The following is a 15,726-nucleotide window of genomic DNA, read 5'->3' on the forward strand; positions in this document are numbered from 1 at the left end:
TACATTAAGATGTTTGTTATTAATTTGAATACTGCATAGGGAGGAAAGAACAGAAGTACAATATAATAAGCTATATTACAATTACAAAATAAGTAAGAAGCTGTTGTGTCATGAGTCAGGATTTTATTGTTTAGCAGTCAACTTTTGATGTAACACAGATTATAATGAATTGGCTAATTCATAGAGTCTTTATTCAGGCAAAACTCCCAGTGACTTCAAAGACTGCCTTGCCTGAGTAAGGAATAAAGACTGTACAGGATTTGGCCCACTGTTTGGAAACATCCTTGTAAGCATAACATGTTTCTTTGTAATGTATTACTTTCCATAGAAGTATTTACATATTTTTTAAGTAAAATTAAAAATTATCTGATTTAATATAAAAGATAGTTAACTTTCCCCCCAAACTGGTCTGTAAGAAGTTCATATACAAACCTTAACACCTGCTTAATAGGATTTCTACATGTACCTCAATGGACCCTTATGATAATATTATCCTATGCTCAATATTTTTTCCATTTGCTTTATCAAACTTTTCTGAATACAGCATATTATATATTGATTTATTAGTAAAAAAAGATGATAGAAAAACGGGTTTTTTTAAACTACAGTGCCAGAAAGTTGGAAAAATGTGCAATAGCAGCTAGGCCATGTTCCATTTTAATAGATGCAAACAATATTCAATGAGCCAACTGAATAAATACTCATGTTACCGTTTCCCTGGCTCTATAGTTCTACTAAAAATGATTAGATGTTATGCTGCTTCAAACAGGAGCTTTCAAGTAATACTTAAGACAATAGTTCAGAACTTGGATGATGTTCTTATGCATTTTCTATCCATAGAGGTTATATGGTACAGTTTGATTCATATAAGATTTTACTCTATTTGACTCTATGCTTTCTTTCACATATAGTGCCACTCCCACACGAGGACAACCTACTCTTTCATTCCCATATATTTTTTTACTCTGGTATTACCATGTGCCATTGATTATCATAATTCCACCAAGCTTCTGTGATGCCTGTTAGATCTATATACTCATTTAATACCAAGTATTCAAGTTCACCCATCTTATGATTTAGAGCTCTCGCATTTGTATAGAAACACTATAAAATTTGTCACTTTTTAGCTGTCTGCCATTATGTAATATAGTTGAATGGGACTCTTTTTCATTTGATTGTTTCTCTTCAGTTCCCTCCTGCACTTCATCTACCTGCTTTCTCTCCACTTTACTAGGATATAGAGAAATCCCATTAATAGATCCTCACCTAAGGGATGTCTGTCTGAACAATGTGATCCACCACACCTGTTGGCTTTCCCCCACCCCTTAATTTAAAAACTCCCCTACAACCATTTTAATTTTTCATGCCAGCAATCTGGTTCCATTTTGGTTTAGATCCATCCTTCCTGTATAGGCTCCTCCTTTCCCAAAAGGTTCTCCAGTTCCTAATAAACCTAAACCCCTCCCCCCTGCACCATCGTCTCATCAAAACAATGATACCCTGTAGCTCTGCCTGCCTAACTGGTTCTGTGTGTGGAACTGGAAGCATTTCAGAGAATGCTACCACCATGGAGGTCCTGGACTTCAATCTCTTGACTAGCAGCCTAAATTTGTTACTACGTCACTAGTACCTATGTGTACCCCGACCATCGCTCCTTCCCAGCATCGCACATGAGCCTGTTTAGATGCCTCAAGAGATCCAAAACCTTTGCAGCTGGCAGGCAATTCAGCATGTGGTTCTCCCATGCTTGAATATACTACCAGCCACCAGACCAGAATGATGATGGTGATTGTGAAATGCTTTGGGAAACTAGAGAGGCTATAAGAATAGAAAACTCAGTAATAATGGGGGATTTCAACTGTCCCCATATTGACTGAGTACATGTCACCTCAGAATGGAATACAGAGATAAAGTTTCTAGACACCATTAATGGCCGCTTCTTGGAGCAACTAGTCCTGGAACTCACAAGGAAAAAAGCAATTCTTTATTTAGTCCTAAGTGGAACACAGGATCTGGTCCAAGAGGTGAATATAGCTGTACCAATTGGTAATAACAAGCATAATATAAATTTAAATTTAACATAACTCTCCAAGTATCTACACTAAAATTTCACTCCCACCCACGTAACTTGCCCACTACACTGACTTAATAACTCCACCTCCACGAGACGCCTAGAGTCAATGCCGATGTAGTTAGGAAAAGAGACAACTAAGGGGGGATATGGTAGAGGTCTATGAAATCATGAATGATATGGAGAAAAAATGTTATTTACTCCTTCACAAAACATATGACTCAGGTATCAGCCAATGAAATTAATAGGCAGCAGGTTTAAAAAAAATCAAAGATAGTACTTCTTCAAACAGCACACAGTCAATCTGTGGAACTCATTGCCCGGAGATGCTGTGAAAGCCAAAACTATAACTGGGTTCAAAAGAGAATAGGTCCATCTCTGGGTATTAGCCAAGATAGTCAGGGATGCAACCCTATGCTCTGACTGTCCCTAACTTCTGACTGCCAGAAGCTGGAAGTGGATAACTCGGGATGGATCATGCAATAATTGCCCTGTTCTGTTCATTCCCTCTGAAGCACCTGGTGACTGTCAGAAGACTAGATATTGGGCTAGATGGGCCATTGGTCTGACCCAGCATGGCCATTCTTATGTTTTTATAAGACTTTACATTTTTATCAGTGCAGGATTTTTTGGGCCTTGTACAAACTATATTTCTTTTCTGATTATCAAGCATGTGCTCCCATCTGGATCATATTTTGATACTGTGAATCTTAATGCTCTGCAGAGGTACTCAGCAATGAAATGGGCACTATTTGTTTGTTATAAACTGAAATAAGTTATGAAACAGCTGCAATAACTCACATTATTTATTTCCCTTTTCAGCGATAAAGAGCTTAAATGCTTGCATAGCACACAAAAATAAAGATAGAGACAAAAAAAGAAGGATGTCTGAGAAAGGAAATAACATAGAAATGTCTATGATCAGTATTTCAGAACGTAAATAATTAATATTTCCATGGAAGTCTATTAGATTGCTCTTGTTATGAGTCATAATGAGTACTCAAGTAATTCCTTAAATCTCACAAGCAAATATTATATAAAATATAGCATACTTTTCATTTTTAACATTATCATTGTATTTGATGGAAAATGTTTTTTGACATTATCATCACACTGTGAAACTGGAAACAACTTCTCAGTCATTTAGTCAAGACAGCTGAGCAATGGGAGTTAGAAAAAGCTTCCAAAGCATCAAAAGATCTAGAGTCAAGGCCATTAAAGAACAGTTATTCTGTTCTAGTACTAATTTTCTTCTCTAATTCTCTTATTGCTACTTATATCCTTGTCAGAACTAGGATATGTGACTGCATTTTCATCTATCTGGTTTATATTTTACTTTAGCTCAATATCAATAGATTTTTAAATTATTTTAAGTGTCTCTTACTGTGGCTTAGTTGGATTCTTCCATATGATTTGAATTAACCAAGGAATGCTTTCATGTTTCTATTTTGAACATAGCAGCACCAGCACCAATTTGTTTGAAGACAATGAAGGGTGGATAAGCTTGAAAAGTTCTAATTCTTATCTAAGACTTCACCATTTACGTTATTTTGACCAGATTTTTTAAATTTAGAAAATGTGCTTATCAAAATCTCCTGGCACATCTGTAATAATTTTTTTAATGCAAAGTTGGCAGTTAACTGAATTCATTCAATATTAAAAGACTTGAATCCCTCACCTCAATTAAAACAAACTTTGGACCTATCCCAAGCTCACTCTCACAGGCAAATGCCCATGTAAACAGATGAGCCTTGCAGGGCCGGAAGGGCAACAAACTTGTGCATTGTCAAACTGTGATAGGTGAATGCCCATCATTAAAAATATGCTGTCTGGAGCTCCAACCCATTTCAATCTGGGGTTGATTGGCTCGAATGCCTTAGATGACTTCAGCTGATGGAACAATAACACAAAACAAAATGCACTCTCTAAGGCTTTAAAAGGTCAAAACTAACATGCTGAATTTGTACCAAAAAATGAATAGAAAAGCCAATGCAGACTACAGAGCCTGGGTGCCATATGCTCCCTGCATATACATCACTAGGTAAATGTTTGCAGTGTTGGTCCCAAGATAGACAGACAACCATGGGTGAGGAAATACCTTTTATTGGATCAACTTCTGTTGGTGAAAGAGAAACTTGCAAGCTCTACAGAGCTTTTCTTAAGGTCTGGAGTTCAAAAGCTTGTCTTTTTCACCAACAAAAGTTGAGCCAATAAAAGATATTACCTTACCCAACTTGTCTCTATCTAAGTAAATGGGCAGCCACACTCTGCACTAGTTGAAATTCTTGAACACACTGTAACATAGTAGTCCAGTCTAGGAGGTGGTAAAAGCATGGATAATTCAAGGTCCTCATCTCAGAGGAAAGGGTTGCACTCTCCTTGCCAAACATCAATGAAAAAAGCACTCTTGGTTATTAATTGATCATTTAAAAGCAGATGATCTAACAAGACCTTGCCTGGATTACACACTTCAGCAATAAAAGATGGGAAATGACCTATCAAACAGGCACATATTAACACTGCTGTCTCCTCCAGGTCTCCAGGTATTTTTCCCTGCCAACAAGCATCACTTATCTTCCCTAGTTTGAGCTTCAACCAGCTAGCTCTCATCCAGGGCCAGATTTCAGCTAGATAAAGAGCAGAGAAACCATCCCTTCAAGTTTTGATGAAAGAAGGACAGAGTTGAGTATCACCCTCATGTTGATGGCATGACAGCCCAAATTGCATTACTCCCTCCTCCTTCTCCCCATCTTCAATACATTTTGTGGCACCTCACATGAGCATGGGACAGAAAAGCAATCAGGGTCTCTCAGACAAACAAAAAGGGAACCATTCAAGCTATATCATTCCCTACTAGGGTCCACAGTTGTGCCAGCTAAACCTTGTGGTTAACAGTATCAAAAGCTCCTGACAGAGCTAAAAGACTCAGCATTGTCTTTGTCCATGACCACAAGGTGGCCATTGTCTAAGCAAGCCAAAGTACCCGAGCCACATTTAAACCTACATTAAAAAGGTCCAGGCAATCTATCAAATCCAGATATTGCAAAGCTTTTTCACCAAAACCTTCTCCAAAACTTCTCCCAAGAGAGAAAGGAAAGCAGCACGGTGATAGTTGATGAGATTATCATTGCCAAAATGGCTTCTCAATCTGAAGTTTAGCAAATGCAAATTTAAATGATGCTGGCACTTTGTTCTCCCTTATCTATCCAACTGTAGTATTTCTAGTACACATATAATAGATAATTTAGATACCAAATGATAGGATTGATTATATAGGCAATACATTGCCTATCATATCTACTAGTCTCTCCCTGGTAGATTTAATTAGCCATGAATAGTTTGAATCCAAAATGGTAGGTAACGGCTGAAAGTGATCAAGACTGAAACTCAGTATAAGATGACAACAGCCTTATCCTCTCCTTACCAAGCACAGCCAGTACCGACTTCGCCAGTCTAGGCTGAATCTAATCTTATCCATTAGTTTCCCTGTCAACCAGTAGGGACAGTTTTGTTGACCAGGACCTTTTGGATGCTATAATAAAAGAGGATTATTTCATCATAAAGGTTTACTGGCTTTTCCAGATCAAAACTTATTTTTAATTTTAAAAAATATTTACTGTTTTGGGTTCGCGCTGCCTCCTTGAGTGCTTGTTGTTATTCAAAAAATCCTCCTCAGCAAAGGCTCCTCATCCCTCATGTTGTAGTCAGTCATAAATCCTTCCTGACTTTTGTCACCTTGAGACTAATTTATTAAGAAAATAGAAAAAATAAAAAGGATCTCCTAGGATAACTCTACATTGATTCCTCCTATCCTATCCCTCAAGATACAACTATGTATGAGTTTCCAGCCCTTTGGGAACATGTGTGTAGTTTACAATTTTCCTAAGAAAATAAAATTCAATCAACTTTTCTTGCTAGCAAGTACTACTTTTTCATTTAATTTATCTGGAAAGCTGAGTTATAAAGAGGGTAAGTAAGAAACTTAATAAACAAACATATCCTGCTTTCTTCTCTTTGAAAATATTCATAAACTATTTTACTTGGCATTTAATAACTATCACCATGCTCATTAGTACTAGTAACTATAATACATATCTTCCTAAAATAAAATCTTATTTGTAGATAAACATGAACTCTCCAATTATTAAGAAAATGTGTGAATTATTAAGCAACTATTAAGCTGGATACGTCAGTCTCTCCTCTCTTGTAGCCTGATTCTGTACCACTAACATCAATAGGTGATCTTCCATTGACTTCATAGGAGAGAAGATTGGATCCTTAGCCCTGTTTCTAGCAATACAAAAACAGTGTTCTAAATAGGACTGACTGAAACTTAAGACTCAACAGAAAAGTAGGTATTTGACAAAACAAAATGTTCGCAAAAATAATTGTGTGTGCTTTCTGCGTTCAACTTTTTGTTGAAAAGCCAAATACCCAAAACATTTTAGTAAAAAATGTCTATTCAAATAGGCTGCCACAGTGCCTCATGCCCCTGTTCTCCTTTTTCCCCCACAACAAAACTACATCTTCTATGAATACACAAGGCATAGAGATTCCCATGATGCACTACAATGGCTTTGCAAGTAATAGACTGTGGTGCATCATGGGAAATTTAGTCCAGCTAGTGAGCCCTGCCCACAGAGAAGAATGGAGACATGAGGCACCCATACTTCAACTCCCAGGAGGCATTGTGGTGGCATAGGAATTTTCAGTTTAAAACTGAACATTTTCTGCTGACATTTTTCAGCTTTCAATTTTTCACTGAAAAGTTTAAATTTTCCACTGGGGAGTTAGGGAGAGAGAAAGAAGATGCCAGGTAATTAACTTGTCTTTAAATAGGAGTTTCCTTTATGTTCTATACTCTAGAAATTTTGAAAGCACAGTTTTCCTCTTTGAAACCAGAGTTGTGTGTGGATATACCCCCAAAGAAGGACTTATCATAGAGAGTTCAAGGCCAGATGGGATCATCAGATCATCCAATCTGACCTCTTGTATATCACAGGCCAAGAAACACCACCCAGTCACCATTAGGCATCCCCACCAACCAGAGTTAGACCAAAGTAGTACAGTCCTCAGGGATGTATGGTATTATTCCCCGTGCTTTCAACACAAAGTTCAAAACATTTCTTTTTCTAGCTTTTCTGGAAATCAGTTTTTCTTCATTCCTGTTGTTTCTATTTTTATTAGCCATATTGTTAATGAAATTATATAGTGCTTAGCTATATAGTAGCACATATGGCAAATAGTTGTTGTCACTCTCTTTGTTCATATTTTGCAGTACAATAAAAATGGTCAGAGATTGTATTATTTTTCTGGCCCAAAAACACTAAATAAAAAATTGGTGATATTCAGTTTTCCAGATTTTAAAAACTTAAAAATGAAATATTCATTTTCCCACATGAAAATACTATGGCATTGAACATAATGTTATTTCTTACATATGAATGATAAGCATATGGAGATGGTGTAAGCTTCCTTTCTGTCTGCTTTCCTCTTTAATGGTGCATTCATCTATTCTTCTACAAGTTTTTCTACATCTGACACTTTCCTCAGAATGACCATAATTTATTGAGTGAGCCTGCAACTTAGCATGCTATCCCCTAAATTCTTTCCACATAATCTAGTGATCTTTCTGCCTATCATGCTTATAGTCCTCAAAGAAATCATAACCAGAGTTACATAAATCAAGAGGTTTGAGGGCTAGCAGGAAGGCCTGAAGAGCTTTTATCATTATACATCGAACTGCTAGGCTTCGATCAGCAACTTGTCTACAGTGGGGGAGGATAGGGAAAACACACTGTCCTACTGTCTTCCCCAAATATCATTCTTTAGGCTAAAACCAAATGTGGGCATGGAAAATATATTATTCCCTAAAAATTTTTAATTTTCCGAGACCCACAAATTAGAGACAGTAAGCCAGATCCTCAACTCATGTAAATTGTCATAATTCACTGAAGTCAGTGGAGCTATGCTGATTTAAATCAGCTGAGAAACTGGCACAATACATCTAGCAAATAAGTACTCACATGGACATACTTTTAAGGCATTATTTAGTTGATAAAGTATTTTGAATATGAAAAGCTCTACATTCTTATTATTTGTTTGTATTATATGTAGCAAATACAATTTGTCTAATGCTATAAAAAAATAAATAAAGGCAATTCCTGACTCAAAGAGCTTACAGTTTAAAAGACAGACCGAAGAAAGAATACACTGTGAAACCCAGATACAGGAATAGCTTATGCCTTTCATTGTCATTATTGTCTACTCACAAGTCTAATCATCACAGAAGAAGTGAATTTTTAGATGGGGTCAAAATAAAGAGGTGATGGTGGCTGTGTTAATCAGGTTTGGGAAGGGAGCAGAATGGAAAGAGACACAAAGATGAAACTGAGAGAAAAATAAGAAGGGCATCATTTGTGGCATTGCTGATAGAAAGTGGCAGGAGATGAAAGGAAAGGAATAAGAGACAGTTCAAGACAGACTGGAACATAATTCTGTAGGATCTTGAAGATTAAAATCACCACAGCTTGTTGCTCCAAAACTACAGCTAAGACCTTGGTGCTGTCACTTATCTCAAACAGTTCCTCGGGAGTACAGAATGTTGACAGAGACACCGTATTAGGTAATGTTCAAAATGTTCAAGTGTTTGTCTAGACTCTCCCCGTTCCTTACCTTCCACTTGATAATTTGGTCACCAGTCTTTGCCACCACAGCTCTTGCTCAATTTAAAGTACACCACTATTTCCATTTGAGCTCAGTGCCTGGAGGAAGTCATTCTGACGGACCCATGTTCTCCAAGATCATCAGCACTTCCCACCATTTTGTTACCTCAAAATACTACAGTGGAAAGCTATAGAGTAAGGAATTTGTAGAGTCAAAACCCTTTCTGGACTTCAGCTTCTTGGTGGGGGAATGTATCCATGCAGAGGGTATCTCGTATCACGCACTTGGTTTTGTTTCCCTTTTTTACTGAAAACATCCCACCTCACTGATGATGGTGCAGTCCCCACGACACAGTACAGTGACAACATGGAAGTCAGTTTCAAAGCCCCTGTGATGACCCTACAGGCTTGAATAAATTAAGTATCAATTTTGTGTGCATGGCTCGAGTATGACCATACAGGGGCACAGTACTCCACAACTGAGTAATACAAGGTAAGATTAGTTGCGAAGACTGTTTTGGGGTCAGCTCACCATTTTTTACCAACCAGTTTCTGGAGTATACAGTTCCTGGAGTTCACTTTCTCTTTCAGCTTCTTGTTGTGCTCTTTGTATGTCAGTGTTCAGTCTAATGTGACCCCAAGGTACGCCAGATGTTCAAAGAACTCAGGATTAAGTTGCGAATCTTAACATTGATATAAAATTAAGTATTATTATTGTTGTGAATGTAGTAGTGTCTCTGTAATGGTAAACAATGGTCTCTATTCTATTGAAGGAAAGATATACATGGGTTAAGTGACCTCAGAGGAAAAAAATCAGTGCAATATTAACTGAAAACAAACATCTTAATACTTTGTGTCGTCTAGGGAACTATTTATAAAATTAGCTTTCCAAAATCTTTTCTACTGAACATGTTGTACGCATGAAAAAGATCTCGACTTGCACAAATATAAAACTTAGTGATTAAAAACTGGACTACCCTGGGATCAAAAAGTTACAAAAGGCTCTTTTATAAGACTGCTGGATGTCTACTCACTTTTTGTTAAGAGCAGCTTCCAAACAAAACTCTCATTGACTTCAAATGGAGCAGGAACCAACCCAAAGATAGCAAATGAGCTAGTAATTCAATACATGGTCTGTATAACATAGTGGGCCACCTTACACTTGGCATTTGACATTGATCTCTGCTTGGAAACTCCACAGTTATACATGTATAATAGTAGGCAACTTCTACAAAACTGATGATAATTCAAAATATCCAAAAGCATCAAATCAGCAACATATATATTGATTGTGCATTTTGCTATTTGTGCCTAAACCACCACCATTTTATTCAGGACTAACATGCCTCATGCTTAAATATGCACACTTTACTTTTTATATGCTAATAACATGGTGAGTAAATGCATTAATAAGCCAGATAATTGTATTTAATTAATTTAACACATACAAGTTTTGTAAATATTTACCCAGATTCAGCAATGTAGTTAACCACGTGTCTTACTTTAAACACGAGTAATTCCTTTATTAAAATTGCTTTCAATAGGATTCCTCAGTTGGACATATGCTTAAGTAGCTAGCTGAATCTGGGCCTAAGTTTGACCAATAAAACACAGAACAGCTGCATGACCTTTATTTATTTATTTATTTATTTATTTATTTTAAACACAAAACCATGCTTGGCACGTCAACTTAACTCTTTTGGCCTGATTCTCTACTGCCTTGCACCTTGGGTAATTTGTTTTAACTAGACCAAAATAGTGTAAAACACTACCAAACCAAAACAACCACATTCTGCACAGTGTAAATGAACACACAAGTTGCAAGGCTGTGGAAAATTTGGCCCCTTGCATTTGTACAAATAAACTATATATTACATGCAAATGAATTGATATAGAAAAAAAATATATGAGGTAGGTTGAGGTACGAATGTGAAGTGGGATAACTGCATTACTCACCAGTAATGGAGGCATGAGTGAGTTATGCAGACCTCCCCAAAAAGTGTCAACAAAAACATTACACAACACCCATGTTCATGTTTTGTTTAATCCACAAATTTGTGTGGTTCTGTTGGATTTTCTACGTGAGTCTCACTCAGCTTTTGCCATTTGAAATACGTTAGTTACTCCGGGGGGGGGGGGGAAGGGGGGGATGTTATTGGCATGAATGCAAGCTGGTAGAAACTGCAATTCAATATAAAAACAACTTATGTAGCCTTCCACAGTTTACAATATACTGATGACTACCCTCTCTTATGATGGTTTCTGGCCCATGTATATGATACAAATATTACATTTTGTATGCTACAGCATGAATGGAGTAAAAATGTAATGGGTATCAATTGGCGGGCAAATTAATCAAAACTGATACATTCATAATGATATTTACACCAACCTCAATCAGTATCATGCTACGGTTGATTTGGACATTCCTTTTTATACCATTTTGATTTTCCAACAATAAAAATTTAGAATTGAAAGAGCTTTAGAGATGCATGTTAATATTTAGTGATTTCACTTTTAAGTGAAACAGTCAAGTACTGTGAAAAGCAGCTTTTCTGTCATTGGTTAAGTGTAAAAATTGTCAATATGACTATATTCAAAAAAATCAAGGACAAAATGTATTCTTATTGCACAGAAAAATTAAATCCTCTAAGTGCTGCCCTTTGCCATTTTAAAATATTTTCCACCTATGTGGTACAATATATTTTTCACTTTTTGGTGACAACTGTGTTCCTTTAGAAAGATGCTGTCAAAATCTTTTAGGCCTAAAATTAGATCTGGAAGGTTGATTTTGAGCAGTGAGCACATCCTCCAAGACAGGTTCTTGTAAATTTCAATAGCTTGTCCCTTCACAAGAAATGAGCTGGCAGCATACAGGAAGGACCGCATGACACGCACACACTACCCAAAATAATAAACAAGCCCAGGGCCCTGTGCCTTTTGCTGGGTCACCTGGTGGTATAGTTGTCATTTTGCTAATATGCATGCTGTAAGTTTACAGTATGTGACATTAATCAAGTTAGAGCAATACTTCTGCTGTGGTTCTAAGTCTTTCATTCTGAAACATTTACTAACATAGCTGCTTTGTGATAAACTTCCAGCAAACAAGCTCAGATTCACCAAGCCATTCAGCAGAACACAGCTACACTTTCTGCAAAGATAAAATGATAACACTTATGAAACTCTTGTTCTATAGAGAAGTTATGATTAATGTATGTGATTCACTTTTAGAGAGCTTGATGTTTAATTTTTTTTTGTGCACCCAACCCTGCAAAGAGATCAGGGGAAGGTTTAGGCAAGCAAGGAATACAGGATCAGACTCACTATTAGCCAAACATCTATAATGTTTCAGATGAAACATTTCTGTTGTACTTGGTAAATACATAGGCTATCTCAAAAAATACTTGTTACACAATGTATAGGCTTTTTTAAAAGTGTGTTATCTGGGAGACTAGAAATGTCCCTTGGATCAATATGATCAATTAGATCTCTAGAACCTATGATACTACATTCAGAGTGACTCCATAACACTCAAAGCATGCTAAAAAGGTTATGAAAAGCAGCAATTGTTGACATAATACTAGCAGGACTTCTAACATTATAGTCTCACCTTTTTCCATTTTTAAATATTCAATATAACAGCTAAGCTACAAATTAGACTAATGGCCACCACATTTCCACTAAAAAAATGAAAAAGGGAGGAAAAAAATCCAAACCAGACCAAATTACTATTTCCTTCCCCCTCCCCCACCTAGTTAAATAGAAAGTTTGTGGAATTTAATTTTAAAAGCATGAATGTGGGCTGAAAATTTCAGATTAGTCCAGAGATAAATGTTACGGTTTGGATATAAACTGAAAATGTGTATTTATAATTGAAATTCAGACATGACCTTAACTAGTATCACAGGCAGCAACGCTGTAATTAACAACTTTTATAGAGTAGTAACAAATTGTTCTATATTTGCTCTTTAAAGTTTTTTTTATATTGCATGTTATCAATGTATATATTTATAAGAACCAGCATTATGCACTGCATGAATCATGAGATATTTTGTAAGAGGAAGCTCACTAATGGATTTGCTTGTCCACATCTTTCTTTGCTACACCTGTCATGGAAAAGATAAGGTGTAGTTGCTGAATGCATCCTCTACTGATACATATCATATAAAATGTTAAAGAAATGCAACACTGTTATTGATTTAAAGAAAAAATCATCTCAACTCCCAAATATACCATTCCAGCCAGCAGAACATAAACTGCATTTACTGTCCCTCTTCCAGCAACTGATCACCTAAAACACTAAACATAACACAAGTTCCTGTAGTAATAATACACTGGCTCTGAAATAATTATATCATCTGAATAAGTGGGGTGGGGGATGTGGACGGGCGGAGGAAGCAAGGGAGGCGGTATTCAAAAACACGTGCTACTGGAATTAAAGTGCTCCAGATAAAGATTCCTGGCATGCACTTCGGGACATGGAGAGCAATTCCATTTCCATTCCATTTCATCCACAAAAGGGTTAATCTACGGGGGTTACAAACAACAGTGACACACCGTGGAGCAGCACACAGACACCAGTACCACAAAGTACCTGCGATTGACCAGCAAAAGCCCTAGCCTGCTCTGTGCGGACTGGCACTTTCACCTCCCAGCCGCTGCTATTAACCAGTTTGCTCAGGTTGGAGGAGGCAAAGCACCCGAGGATGCCCCTGTGCTGCGCCTCCAGCAACAGCAGCAGCAGCAACCGGACCAGCCACCTAGAACTAAAAGCCTGTGGGCTGGGGAAGCTATGCCTTAGGAGAGTCGGCAATGGCATTTCTAGGAATGGGTTCCCTGCGCGCTGCCCGTTCAACCTGGCAGCGTCCTTCCTCCCCTCCCCAAAGCACCGACCACACGGGGTGGCTTGGGGACGCCGAGAGGTGCTACGCGTAGTCCAAGAAGGGCATGCCCTGAGGGGCAGAGTCTTGGGGGAAGGAGGGGAAAGCAGTAAGAGGAAGGGCGACAGCACAAGGTGCAGAGGAGGGAGGAGTGGGGTGCAGGGAGAGGCACAGGGTGCAGAGGGGGGTGCAGAGGCGGCAGGAGCGGGGTGCAGTGCGAGGGAGGAGGAGGAGTACGGGGGCAGGGGGAGGGCGGGCTGGGGGCACATGAAAGCACCAGGCAGACTGGCGAGCGAGCGAGCCGGGCTGCAGTTCTGAGCCAGGGGGTGCTCGCAGCGAGGGGGTAGGGGAGGTCCTTCCCCCCGCAGCGAAGCGCCACATTCCCCCGCCAAGAGCCAACCCAGCAGCCAGGGACCAGCCCTCCGCCGCCCCCCCCCCGGGCTCAGGTGCGGCGCGGCGCGTAGGGGGCCCGGCCCGGCCCGGCCCGCAGCACTCACCAGAGGGAGTCCAGGTCCCATTCCTGGAGCAGGGCGAAGTCGAAGCTGTCCATGGTGCGGAGAAGCTTCAACGCGGCTGAGCTGCACCAGCGCCGCGCGCCAGGGGCATCTCCGGTCCCCCGCAGCCAGCGGCGCGGGCAGGGAAGCGCCTCCGGGGCTCGGGCTGCCCAAGGCACCCGCCGCCGCCAGCGAGCCGCGGGCTCTCCCCGCCGCCGCCGCCGCCCTCGCGCTGCTCTGCCTCGCTCCTCGCTCGCCGCCGCGCTCTCCTCCCCTCAGCGCCGGCCGCGCGTGTGTGTGACTCACTCCGGCGGGCGCCCTCCTTGGGCACGCCGGACAACCCCGCAGCAGCTCCGCGCCGCGCCTGTGCCTGTCAGGTGTAGCTCGCTGCCGCCAGGCCGGCTCGCGAGCAGCCTGCGCCCCCCGCCAGCCCCTTTTGTTGGCCAGGCGCTGGAGCTTTTCTCTGCCTGGCTGCTGCCTGCCGGGCCGCTGAGGAAGAAAGGACGAGGGCAGCTGATGGGGGATCTTGTGTGTTACTTTCCCTGCCCCTCCCTGTGGCAGCGCCTGCTCCAACTTGCTTTCCACACACCCCTCAGAGACTCTAAGGGCAGCAGGGACCAATAAGATCATCTAGTCTGATCTCCTGCACAAGGCAGGTCACAGAATCTCACCCATCCACTTCTGGAATAGACCCCTCACCTATGACTGAGTTATTTAAATCCTCAAATTAGGATTTAATCCTCCTCCCCCTCAGAGTGCAGGTCCCCCCACCACACCTTCCCCAATGCCTGCCACACCTTTGCCCATCCTCCCTCCTTGCCTTCTCCCTTCTGTAGGCTGGGATAGGTCTGGGACATGATGAGGCAAAAGCCCAGGGCTACAGATGCTAGCAAAGGGTGAGAGGAAGGACCGTAGAAGTGTAGGACTGAAGGGACCTGGATAGGGCTTCTAGTCCAGGCCCCTGCACTCATAGCCTGTGCTAGTGCCTCCCCCTAGGGGGCCTGATTTTGACAAGTGCTGAGCACTCACACTCAGCCCACACTAATGCCAATTGTAAGTTCTCAGTACCTCTGCAAATGGATCCTTTTTTATGTCCATCACCTACAGATTTGAAGAAATATGTAATAAGTACACACAAAGCAAATATTGGGAACATGTAGTATCCAAAATATTTTAAAAATTTCAACCAGTTTTGTTATAAAAGGATTTCAACCTTGGTCCTAAAGATACCTGAGTTAAAGTTACCTGAGACTAACAGGCATTTGCTTTGGCTTAGGCCTTGTCTACGCTTGTGGATTTCACCCATTGGTGACCAGCCACCACTAGCATCAACCCAGAATGTAGACAAGCTAATTTGATATAAACTGCAATGTCACACTGAAACAGGTTATCTCTGCTTAAAACTGGGGTAAACTGCACCAATGTAAGTCACTGCACAGAGCTGAGCACTGATGAAAATACCCAGCATAGACAAGTCCATAAAATCCAGTGGAAACAGATTTTTTTTAAACCAACATACTTTCTCTTGTAATGTTTGCTATTCAAATAAACTAATAACATTAGCGGTGATTCCTTAAACTGTGGTTTGTGAGAGCTGCCTGGTCACATGATGCTGG

At 40.1% G+C, this 15,726-nt stretch overlaps 1 protein-coding gene across 1 annotated transcript in view; it reads right to left on the bottom strand.

Moving 5' to 3' along the window:
• AFF3 (ALF transcription elongation factor 3) overlaps positions 1 to 14,527 on the bottom strand; it is a 478,617-nt gene extending 464,090 nt beyond the window's left edge. Inside the window, exon 1 of the mRNA XM_067563544.1 lies at positions 14,114 to 14,527. Coding sequence (XP_067419645.1) covers positions 14,114 to 14,166 — 53 coding nt within the window. The 5' untranslated portion in view covers positions 14,167 to 14,527. The remainder of the gene's footprint in view (positions 1 to 14,113) is intronic.
• Positions 14,528 to 15,726: the final 1,199 nt, after the last annotated feature.

Source organism: Emydura macquarii, unplaced genomic scaffold (assembly GCF_026122565.2).
Source record: "Emydura macquarii macquarii isolate MOO-44397 ecotype Brisbane River unplaced genomic scaffold, CSIRO-AGI_Emac_v2 contig_2531, whole genome shotgun sequence".
In the NCBI taxonomy this organism is placed as follows: domain Eukaryota; kingdom Metazoa; phylum Chordata; order Testudines; family Chelidae; genus Emydura; species Emydura macquarii.